Raw genomic sequence first — 12,905 nt, forward strand, 5'->3', positions numbered from 1 at the left:
ATCACAATCTCTCTTCTTCCTCTTCCTTTCTCCCTTCCCAACTCTGTCCTCATCATGTGATAGATTTTCTTCATTACCTTTGAATAAAAGTTCCCATCTACATTACTGCTGTGGCAATGTACATATACTTTATCTCTTCAACATACAGAACTTTCAATCTTTATGTATCCGTGTCATCCCTCTTCCACCAAACTCCACGGAGACACTCAGATGAGACAAGATATCTTGTGTGGGAATATTTTTCCTGCACTGCATCATCCTGGGCACCTCCAAACCTCACATAAAGCAACTGTGGCAATGATCACAAAGCCTCCACTGAGGATTAGTCTTAATCCTCTGCACTGAGCAGTGTTCGAATTCTGTTTGCTGGCCCACAGGTCATTTCCAACTGCTAATTTAAGCTCCATACCCATTTCATCTGATCCCACTGACTTTTTGCTGTGTTAAACTTGTAGAACTGGCTTCTCTAACTTCAGAGAAAGGCATTTTTTGTAGTTTTGTAGTGCCCAGGAGAATAAGAAGCCATTATTCCAGCATTTTTTGTTATTATTTGATCACAACAAAGGGACTGTCCCAACCACTTTTGTCACACTGAGCCCCTGCCACCTTGGGAAATTATAAAACAGTATAAATTCAGATGAAATCTCTGTATTGCCATTCATGTACCAGTCCCTTCAACTTTATAACTTGTTAAAAATATTTTAGGATGAAAAGGCATTATTGAATATTTGATTTTTAGATGGTAGAGGTTGGGTTTTAAAAGGGAAAAACATGACAGTTTGTTCATGCAGTGTATAGTTATGTATAAACCTTGATACTTGGAGTAAAATATCAGCAGAAATCTTGACTTCATTTTAACAGCTATCATTCAAGTTCAAACCCATCTCCTACACAGTTAAAAAACCTCTGCTTGTGAGAAAGGATTAGGCCTCTTTCATTACAGATTGTTTACACTTCTGTGTATATGAAATACTGCGTTCTTCTAGAAGCAACATGATTTCACACAATGGTGTTCTTTTTTCCACTAGATATCAACTGAGATGTATAATAGTCTAAGGCACATTTGTCTTTGTAGGTGTCAGGTGTTGCTTTTCACTTGCACTTAATGCAGTTCCACCTACCTGAAGGTATAAGAAGGTGAACATGCAGAATCAGCTTGGGCTTTTGCAGCTTGATCACCAGTCAGCCTGACCAACAGCATCCCAGCTTTGAGGAAATGCATAGGTAATTTAAACAAAGAAGCAAGCAACTCTGCAAGCATCTTTTTCCAGTTATTGGCATGATATTGTATACCAAGGAATAACAGAAAATAGGACCAACAGAACAGCCTCTTTCAGAATAAAAAAATATGTTTAGAATCACACACATCTGATATAGATTTGAAGAACAAGAAGTAAGAGCTGTATCTGCCATAATTTTTTACCCACTACAGGCTCTTTACTACAAGATGAGATTGACAAATTTTATTTGCTAATTTTTAACTAAATTTTAATTAAGAAATGCTAATTTATCTCTTTTCTGCATTCAGTTCACTTTACAATTGGTTCTCATTTTTTTCTGCCCATCTGGTGTTACGTGTATAAACTTAAGTGTATAAACTTACATGTGTAGGTGTTGTGTATGTATGTATGGCTGCTATCTTGGATATATATTATGCAAGCTAATGTCCTGTCCTGGTTATTCTGATATACCTCAGCTATTCCCAAATCAAAAAACAAAAAACTAAGTGGGAAAAAAACCCTGATTAAGCAATTACCTCCAACTGTATGTACTGAAGAAATTAAAGACTTCTTCCTAAGGTGGACTTTACAGTCAGCTGAACATCTTACCAGCATGTGAAAATGCGGTTTTATGTTTTAAATATGATAGGGCAAAGACTCAGCGCTGGTACAGAAAAACAAACAAACAAAACAACAAAAACAAATGAACAAAACCCCAAAAAACAGAAACAAAACAGGAACAACTTCTACAAGTTTTAATTTTCTTTTCTTCTTTTCTTAAAAAACCTTCCAGGGGGACTGGATAGCTCAAGGGGTTGGTAATAGGATACAGAACCTTTCATCTCTAGGTCACCAGTTCGCATCCAGGCCAGGTCAGTAGTGACCAAAAATTATTACCATTTGATGGATTTTCAGTGACCTATATGAAATAAGTTGTTGGAACCACTGTTGGAACAGTTGCTGGAAGCTGTTCACTTTTTATTCAATAAAATGTGGCTGACCTTTTGGCAGTCTCAGTAGGGAGGCTGCATTACCTGATCATCTAAAGATGCAAGATACACTGATGGCATTTTGTAGAAATCTTTCTTTCTAAGACTATTATCAATTCATAATTGTTGTAAAACTGCTGTAGCTGTTAGTATTCTGCTGCCTGTTCTGGATCTGTGCTGTAGCCCAGTGGATCTCAGGGTTGTTAAAAAGGTAACTGCTACAGGCACTTAATTCATACAAAACCATTCTTCCTGTGAGAACAGGTAACTTTAATGTATTTAAGTTGCAGGACTAAATCCCTATCTTTCTTTCTCGACATCTCCATTTTCAGGTTTCTCACTAAGATTTAAAAAAGGAATTCCATCAGTGTAACACATCCAGAGCATGTTCATAGGTGGAAAAAAAGAAAAAAAAATAGGAAAACATAAGACAAGCTCTAGCTGGCCTAGAATTTCAAAGCTGCAATAGCATAATACAGTGTCATACATCAGGTCAGACTTGGAATAAATTCCAGAATCATTGCAATCCTAATTTTATGTTGTTCTCAGTTCCATCAAGCTAAGTAGCAAGAGATTTTTCTCCCAACAGGATAGTAAAAAAAAAACATTTCCCTCACTCCTTTGAAAATGGTTTCTTATGTTCAGAATATTACTGGGACCTTGTTAGTCTTTTTAAATACTTCTTAAAATGGCTATCTTATGCATACATCACCTAGATACTTCAAATATTTTATAAGAGAAATCTCAAGAAGCAAGCATGCTTCCTATAAAGTTATCATCAAAACCAGAAGCTGCCAAGAAAGGCTAGATTCTAAAAAAAAAATCATAATTTTATAAAAATTAACAGTAATTCTCAGTTACAGAAAGGTCCCATTTCTACTCTCTGGCAATGAAGGAAGCCCTTAAAATGAGAAGAAAATATGCCCTGAAAATAACATTTCTACCCAAGATCTCTAAACAGGTCCCAATTCCTGGCCATAACATTTGGGATGAGGAGGTTGCTGAGTGATGCGTAACACAACCACAATACTCTGCTTCCAAAGGCCTTCAGGAGGCTGTGAAATACAGGTAGTAAGATTGAGCAGCTCTGATATTGCTCAGAATTATGTTAGTAGTGGGAAGATACCTCTATGTTGCAGAAATCAGGGGACAAAAGTGAATTAAAATGCCTTCATACACCCCAAGTATCCACGCCAATCCTTGCCTGTCTTGGTGCAGGAATTGGTTTACCGAGACTCAGAGTATTTTGGTTTACCTTCCTACAAGGTCCTAAAAAGTTTTAAAGAGAAAAAAAGTACCATTTAAAATAAAATGTAACTTGTAAAATGAGATCTGGTATTGGATACTTAAGGAGAAATAATTGCTCAAATATTAGCCAAAATAACCCACACAATCTTTGATAGCTCTGACAGACACATGTGATTAATTACTGTATATATCAGAAAAAAATAGTTTTTATCTACATAAGTAATTATTGGGGGCTTAGAAGGCAAGTGGTCAAAAGTAATGTAAAATGCAAACTCAAACACCCTAACTACATCCTTGATATATGTCCTTCTTTAGATAAATGAAGGGTATTACTGATTAAAACTGAATACATGGAACAATAAGACTGGAGCTTGAAATAAATTATGTTGATTCAAGTAGATACATACTGCAAAACTGTCTTGCTTTTCTATACAAAGAAATTAATCTTTGTTATAATCTTGCATGGAATGATAAGGCAATAAAGATACGTATTTAATTCCTGCATAATCCTTTTAATGTAGAGCTTAGTTTCTAGATTCATGGCATTTAAGTTTTCAGCTTAAATTTCAAAGCTATGTTGATCAAATCTATGGGTTGCCATTTTTGTTTAAGCATTTTTAAAATTTAATTTGATGCATTTTCGATTTTTTGATGTCTGTATTTATATTTAACATGTTTGGGGTGGTTTACATAGAACAAATCAGTGTCAGGCTTCACCCTACTACCACCAGGTCTTCTCTTTTGTTTTTCTTTTAATTATTTTATTTTTTCTCACTTATTTTCCTTTCACTACATGTACTAATGTTATGTATTTAAAAGAACAGTGGATACTACAGGTATTAATGTACTGCTTTAACACTTATAGCATTAGTCTCTGAATAAGAATGTATTAAGCATTGGTAAAACAGCATACAAAACTGTTGCTGTAAATATTCTTTCTTACACTCTTTTCTTTTTCCCCCTGTATTTGTGTATTAGGTGGTTGTGAATGCCCTTTTAGGAGCAATTCCATCCATCATGAACGTGCTTCTCGTTTGTCTTATATTCTGGCTAATTTTCAGCATCATGGGAGTAAATCTGTTTGCTGGGAAGTTCTACTACTGTGTTAACACCACAACTGATGAAAGGTTTGAAGTCGACCAAATCAACAATTTTAGTCAGTGCGAGGAACTCATAAAAAACAATCAAAGTGCCCGATGGAAAAACGTGAAAGTAAACTTTGATAATGTAGGATTTGGGTATCTTTCTTTACTTCAAGTAGTAAGTGATCACTCTTTATATACCTCTTTCTGTTTATATGTAATAGTGAAAAGCAACTCTTAACAACAAAGAAAACATTTGCTTGATGATTTATATCTGTGACTTAGTGATGCCACTGCCCTGATAACTGATTACTCCTTTCGTAGTAAGCAGGAAGTAGAGCCTACTAAGATGAATAAAGGATTTTCAGGATATCTGACAGAACAAGGGTTATTTTTTCCTATTTAAAGCTTCCTTTGTCCTCCAGCCCCTCCTAACTTTAAATTTCTAGACGTACCTAGGAATGGCATTCAGCTAGCACAATATCTTAAGTTTTACTGTTTCTAAAACCAAAATTAGCATTGGTGTGATTAAGTCACAGAGAAGAATTCCAGGTAGGAAATTACATCTCAGTGATGGGCTGCCACCAGTGCTGACTTATGTGATCTAAGTAATTTCTCATTCAGAAGAGAAGTAAGAAAAGAAAAATATCATTAGATACTCTAATCTGTGAAATATTTTCCCTGCTACTTCTGTGCATAAGCATCTAGTGGAGTTTATTTAGCAAAAACTAAGGGAAGAAAAGAAGGAAAAAAATATATGCTGTAAAATACTATAGGGTTATGCCTTCACTATCAAAAAGTGTATCCTCACAACTACCTATCTTTGTATTTTGGAGTAGCTAATAGTCTGAACCAGCTTTAATTAAGAAATGCTGGACTTCTGTTGTGTGCCTTCAGCAACCTCTAAGGTTTTTTGAGGTTACTGTGTAATTCTGCAGAAGCTTAGTTTTCATTCTTATAGGTTATAAATAAGTTTCTAGCTTTTACTACATTGGCGTAAGAAATCTCGATAATACAAATCAGCAACACGATGCAGTGGTATCAACATTGCTCTGCACAGGGTCTAAAACTAGTTCTGAGCTCTGTGATCTACCTCTCACAGCTCATACAGCATCTCAACTGTGTGACGGGTAACCCTGACAATTTAAATTTCACTTTACTGTCACACCAAGAAATAGCAGAGGAGGACTACCAGCACTAAAGAAATAAACTACTAAATACATTTTGATTTTGGTAAAAAAAATGGATTATAATAGGAAGACTTTAAATATTTATTTTTCTATGTCTTATTTTTCATATCCACTGGCCTAGAATCCCCTTTGGGAGTCAGGGGGAAAGAATGCTTTATTGCATTTGTTCAGCAGAAACAAGACATCAAGAAAACCCTTTACAAGTGGTTTGCAACTATTCCTTCAGTAGTGGGACAGGGATCCCACTACCAGGTACATTTTTACCTGCCTTTGTAGCCACAGTCACCACCCCTTAGCTAATTGCAGTCATATATGTTTCAGTGTCGCAACTATGCACAGCTTATTCCATCTTCACTGAAAAGCAGCAAATATTTCTTACATGAAAACTTAGATTCTTAAATTATTGGATTGTTCTGGCAGGCAAACTGGGAGAAATTTGCCAATTGTTCCCATGTTTGCAAAGGAAAAATTGACCTAGACCACCGTAGGGGGCCTATCTCTCATGGGAGAATGTGTCAGCTGTTTTTGTGGTATCTACAATACAGAGAGTTTGCACCAATACCAAAGGCTCCCCTAATGGATGGATTTTTCTCTCTGTGTGTGAGTAGAATGTCAGTGACAACACTACTTATTTTTTCTGTATTATTAACATGCTTGTAAAAGCATGAAGAGAAGTTTTGTATAACATACTGAAAAAAAAGGGGGGGCACTTCTGTTATTGCACAAACCGACACTTGTCTTTGCATCTTTATAGGGTTTGGTAAGTAAGACACTAGTAGTGATTTTGCAGTTATGAAATGATGAAAGCTCTAGGGAAGAGGGAGGAAATTGAGCTTGGTTTTCAGTTAATGCTTTAAAATGTACAGAATCAGTGGGGTTTTTTTTTCACCTTCACGAACACAAGAAAGGCTACAATTCATAAATGTTTGAGATTCTTACATTATCTTCTCAATCAAAGAAGATATTTATAAGGTGATTTTCTATTTGATATATAAAGTAATTTGGATGAGAATCTAGAAAGCCATCATGCTCAGAAGAAATATGAGAAGTGAATAGGTATGTCAGAACCCTAGATTTCCCTACCCTTCCTTCACAGCATCTAGGAACAGTAAAGAAGAGTAAATACTAAGGTATTGCTCAATTATAGGTATCCATTACGATGCCAGAGAGAAAAATAAAGCTACTGGGACTTGAGTATTTGGCTCAAATAAGGTATTAAGCCTGAACAATCTGATTGAAAAATCATGGTTGCCAGTGACTGTGCTTTCTGTGGACCCAATGTGAACATTAAGAGCCTTTTTTAATATCTTAAGGATTAGTTTAAAAGTCTACTGAAATAATTTGGCTCTCCAGCTTAACAACCTCAAGCACAGACTTTTGTTTAGGTTGTAATGGACCTGTGAAATAACCCAACAGATGTCAACGTCATTTTTCTAATGACAAACTCAGTGATAAGTATCAATGTGTGAATTACTGATGCAAGGTCCCTTTTTCGGGAAGCTGGAAACAAACTACCAAAAGCTGCTTCTTGCAGTCTTGTATTATTTCCATTCTATCTTCTAACTCATGGCCTTTGAGTCTGTCAAAGAATATTGTAAATCCTGTCAGCTTTTCTGGGCTACAGGTAAATAAATCTTTATTAGCTGCACCACTGAGGTTTTCTGTCGGGTACAAATACTGCTGGAAGTAGTGCTATTTTCATGACAAAAAAGATTACAGATGAAAATAAGCCAAAAGAACCCTGGCACTGAGAACTCTATTTTTCTGGGAAAGACACAAATTATTCTCATGAACAATTTCTGTTATGGATCATGAAAAGCCATTTATGTTAGTATATGAGTCTGTTCATTGCAGAAAAAAAACCCCAAAGACTCTTTTTTAAGAGTAATATAGAAAAGAAGCAGACATTTCACACAGAAATACTCAATAGAAGTGGGGTAATTTCAAAAAGAAATATTGTAAGATTAAAAAAAAAACTGGAAATGTGTGGTAGTGGCTTTTTAATCAAGCTGTTTCTTGAGTTTACTTGGCAGTGATAGTGAATGAATTTCTGGAATGAGGGACTTACAAAAAAGAACAAACTAATTTCTGGTTTGCATATTGTAGGATTTTCTTTTGGGGCAAGAGTGTGTGTAGAAAATCTTCAGTATTCATAAAAATGCTGTAATTCTTTCTGCCCCAAGATATAGGCTACCAATACATGCAAGTGATACAATCAAGTTTGACTTTGTTAATCACAGGCTCTGTTAATCAGAGACTATTTTCCAAAGTTCTTACATCATTTGAAGTTGGAGTGTAAATATTCCTGCCATCAGTCATAAGTACACATTCTCTCTGTGAGGATTTTTTTGCTTCTATGACACAGCGTAGCTTATGTTGGTCAATGTGGATCTGCAGACTTTTTCATTTCTTGGTCTGAACTTGCCTGAGTATTTCTCTGTCCCTAAAGAAAAGCGTCAAAGCAGAGACAGATCTGCTGGAGAAACTCCTTTCACAATTTTCATGCATCAATGAGGAAGAGGAAGAGGTCGGTGTACACAAAGAGATGTGGCATCTGCCCTGATAATTCTATGGCCTTATGCCTATTTAACTTGAACCTAGTGTTTGGATTCTTTGGTAAGTAAATATCCTGAAAGCCTGCTTTTATCCTGCTGGTAAGCTTATATCCTGCTTACAAGGATAAAATGTGGCAAACGAGTGGGTCTCAAAGCACAGTATTACAGTATTTGGCTGTTACTAATATAAAATAAAAAACATGTCTTGTGAATTGTAGGGCAAAATCAGAATCTGAATTAGGGCTATAAGACTGGGAGAGCTTCTAAGTTCCAGCAGGTTAGTATTTTAAAAGCAAAATGCTATTGTATGTCCCCAAAAGGTAATTAGAATCTTCCTGGTCATCATTTCTGGTAAAGAAATGGAGTGGTGAAGCTTCAGAATTACTTATAAATTCATCTAACTTCTTCATCAGGGAAAAAAGTCTACATACCTCTAACTATAGTAAAGTAGATTGGGGATTTTTTTTTGATCATTCTTCTAACTACATTTGAATATATGTTTTTCAAAATTCCTAGAAGGGAAAAAAAAGCCCAACATTTGGAAGAGATGCTGATTTCAGTTACACTGCTGTAATCTTTGAAATCAATTAATTATTCCTGATTTAGTGTCATCAAACATATACAGTATATTTTTATTTTTGAAAATACAAAATGAAACTAAATATTTGATCTCTTAGTCATATTTCTGTATTATATTCCATTAAGTGTGCACATATGCCCAAATAATACCTTATTTCTGTTAAAGAAAATGTGTTGCAAATAAATCTGAGCCTAACATCAGCTAGCCTAACCTTCTACTGAATGCAATGGAAATAATATTCTTTCACTATGCAGATGCCTTGACACTGAAACTCCAGATCTATTATTTGCTGTTGTTCAGCAACATATTTAAAAATTACAAATTCTCTCACTAAACTGACACTTCTGCTTTTGCAATTAAGAATCCATTTTCTCACAGCTAAGTTCTCAACTAGTATAAATGTTTTTGCATAATTACAATTATATTCACTGATTCCTACTGATTTTCAGGAGGGGCTTAGACTAAAACAAATAACATCATGAAGCAGCATGTTTTATTATTAAAATCACTTATTTTTGGCAAGTTTTGAGGTTTTTCCTAAATTTTTTTCAGTCATGGTAATATGGTTTTGTGAAACTCGTAGAAAATTCACACTTTACTTTAGATATCTTGAACTCCAAGATAGTAATGTTGTATTTTTCCACCCCCACACTCTCTTTAAGTTGCCATTTTAATAATGGTAATAATCATCATACAACAGCTCAGTTCTTCAGCTCTTTTTCCTAGCACTAACTGAAAGGTATTCTCATTATAATGGAGTACTTTGCTGATGATTGTGAAGCTTAGCATTTTAAAATTATTTTCTTTTTTTTCCATTCACTCTAGTTAGTCTAGTCTACACCAACAAATTTACAAAAAACAATAACTCTACTTTGCCTGGAGGATGATATGCAAAGATCATAATGTGTCTGAATCTGAGGCAACAGCACACACTTTGCAGAAGAGCCACCCTGTCATCTGCATCATCTTTCTGATGTAAAAGTAGGCAGGTTATTTGCATTTATTGTTTCAGGTTGAAGTGCCGATTTCATCCTAAGGTACGAAATTCTAAAGAATTCAAATAATGTACCAAGAAAGAAACAAAAGTAGCGCCTGTAAGACATGAAGTAATAATTCTGCCCTACTTAGTCCTGTAATAGCTGAAATATTGAGTCCAGTTTTGGTTACATTTCAATAGATGACCTAGTGGAGAGAACTCAGAGGAAAATTATGAGAATTATCAGAGTTCTGGGAAAAGTTCTGGAAAGAAAAGTCTACATGAAAAGACTGAAGGAACAGCAATCACATCCTAAAGACGAAAGGCATCAACAATCAGTTTGCAATTGAGTAAAGGATGCTGCACAGAGGATGATTAATACTCTGTTCTCTAGATATGTAATGATTATGACAAGTGACAGTCAAGTGTCAACAGAAGGATTTTGATATTAGGAAACAAGACTAGAGGCTGTGGAGTGTCCATCACTGAAAGTCTAGTGGGAATTACATAAATAAAGTTGATCTTACTTCTCCTAATCCACTGCAGTCCAAATATTCCACAAGGATTTAACATTCTTCAGCTGAGACTTCTACTTGTCTCAGATTTATTACTGATTTATTGGTCTTCTGATACTACACTTTGATTTCATCATATTAACTGTAAATTGTCTGAACATATTTTCTGGATTGGCCCCAAGATGTGATCACAATCTTCTAGTATTCCACTCTTTCAGAAATGTAAGGGACATTTTTGCTTTTAAGAAAATAATTCCTTTTCATTTTAAGTTCACTAGCTGTTTTGTATGTGGCATAAGCCAAGCTTTCTTGAAACCTGCACTGGAAATGAAACCTCAAGATGATGGAGCAATAACTATGGATGAAGAGTATTCCATTTCCAACTTATTTCTGCAACTGGTCTCCATGGCAAGGAATATGAAGGAACCAATGATCTGCAGCTTTGTTTAGCAAAAAAATATAATAGGGAATTAAATAACAGAGAACCATCTTACATTGTTTTATTTAGGACACAACTGGATTACAGGTTGAGTGATGTCTACTTGAGGTTGTTGCCTTGTCAAAAGAGAACTAAGTTCTACAACAGAGAAAATTACTTTATGTTTTGAACACTCAGATGAAACAATCTACACCTCACTGTCAAATATAAAAAGTTACAGATTTTGGGCAGATGAAATAGCTATAGAAGTTCCTTAAATGCTGCTACCTATGAGGCATAGTCAGTCTTTGATGCACATAAAACAGATCTTCTTACCAGTGCATCTCAGAACACATTGGAGAGATCTAGCCTCTGTAAACCGCAAGACATTTAAAGTGAAAATGGAGTTACTGTATCATGCAAAGTCTTTCAGAGTGGAGAAAAATCAGAATTCTGATTGATAGGAAAACAGCTTTTCTGAGCTGATCAAATTTTATTTCCCTTTGGTTGCCACCTTAATGACTGATCTGATAATGAAGAACTACACATCAGTCTTCATTGGTGGCAACTCAGATACATAAGGCTATTTCTCAGCTGTACATAGCCTTTGCAGTTGACAAGATCTGATGAACATTTACTCCACTAAAATGGCACTGCATTCTATAATTTGTGATGATTAATTAAAATTAAGTCAATTATGCTTACTGCTTTAAATGTTCATATAGAAACAAAGTAGGGGGATATGCAGCAGTGCTGTGAAGAAGGCTGAGATAAAGAGACAAAATTATCTAGAAATCTCATGTTATGCTAATTATTCCTCATGCTGTACTCAGTTGCTGGAAATAATTATATGAATTGTCTTCAAGCTCTATGCTTAAACAGGTGTGTACTATTTACAGGCTACATTTAAAGGCTGGATGGATATTATGTATGCAGCTATTGACTCAAGAGACGTAAGTACTGCAAATATTTTAAATTTACTTTTTTTCTTGAGGTCTGTCTATCAACAATTGTGTCTTTATATATCTTCTGAAATCAATGAATATCCATATAATAGAATGTAACAAAATTTATATTAACTAATATGAGATTCTCCTGTAACACATTGTAGAAAACTGAACATAAACTCCCAGATGCTGTCAGTAGTCAATGGAATGGACAAAATGCATTGACATAAGTGACAAGAGTGTTGTCCAAACAAAATATTAAGGGCATTTTGCCTCTTGTTCAGCTAAAATTTTCACATGAAATCTTAGGAAATATATTTCTTTTTTATTTTTCTTAGGTATTACAGCAACCCAAGTATGAAGACAATCTGTATATGTATTTGTATTTTGTCATCTTTATCATTTTTGGGTCTTTTTTTACCCTGAACCTGTTCATTGGTGTCATTATTGATAACTTCAATCAGCAGAAAAAGAAGATAAGTATTGTTTTATTTCTTTTCTGAAGATAATACTGCATTTTTGCAAGTGCATGATATATGGAATTCACACACGAGGTTTGTTCAGAATTGAAAAAGCTGGATTATATTAGGTTATAAAATCTTACCAATATGTAGTATACATCAATGTAGCAAGATTTAATATTCTAGTAAATGGGGCAGACCCTTCCGGTTTCAATGTCCAGCTTAGTCTTCCTCAAGTCATCTCCTTTTCAATGCCTAAACATCATGAAACACGATCAAACCCTTGATTTAGACCTCTACATTAAAGTACATTAAAGTACTCATAATTTCTTGATTTTCCTTTTTTTTTTTCTCTTGATTTGTAGGGATTCTATCAGCACAAAAATAATAGCTACTTGGTTGTGAAAATAAAGCATTATTTCATCACACTGGTACAGACTACTGTTTTATTGATCTCAAGTAATCAAGTTCTGAACAATCTGAAAGAATACAGAACAGTAGTGGTTTGTAACTACCTCAGAGCCTTTTTTATTGTTTCATAGTACAGATGTAGATAATCTCACTAGTAAAGATGGTCTGAGTATCAGATGCTCATCTTTAAAATTATTTCCCGTAAATAGACAAGGTAATGAAAACTAAAGGAAAGAAGCAGCTACAAACTACTAGTTTAATTTTAAGACCTTACTGGTCTTCATCACTCTCTTGTTTGTGTTGCTAATGAGAG

General features: G+C 34.9%; 1 protein-coding gene across 1 annotated transcript in view; it reads left to right on the top strand.

The window, feature by feature from the left end:
* Positions 1-12,905, top strand: part of LOC101879838 (sodium channel protein type 1 subunit alpha) — a 94,448-nt gene that overhangs the window by 78,346 nt on the left and 3,197 nt on the right. Inside the window, exons 22-24 of the mRNA XM_005152634.4 lie at positions 4,436-4,717; positions 11,673-11,726; positions 12,059-12,196. Coding sequence (XP_005152691.2) covers positions 4,436-4,717; positions 11,673-11,726; positions 12,059-12,196 — 474 coding nt within the window. The remainder of the gene's footprint in view (positions 1-4,435; positions 4,718-11,672; positions 11,727-12,058; positions 12,197-12,905) is intronic.

Source organism: Melopsittacus undulatus, chromosome 8 (assembly GCF_012275295.1).
Source record: "Melopsittacus undulatus isolate bMelUnd1 chromosome 8, bMelUnd1.mat.Z, whole genome shotgun sequence".
NCBI classification, from domain to species: Eukaryota; Metazoa; Chordata; class Aves; order Psittaciformes; family Psittaculidae; genus Melopsittacus; species Melopsittacus undulatus.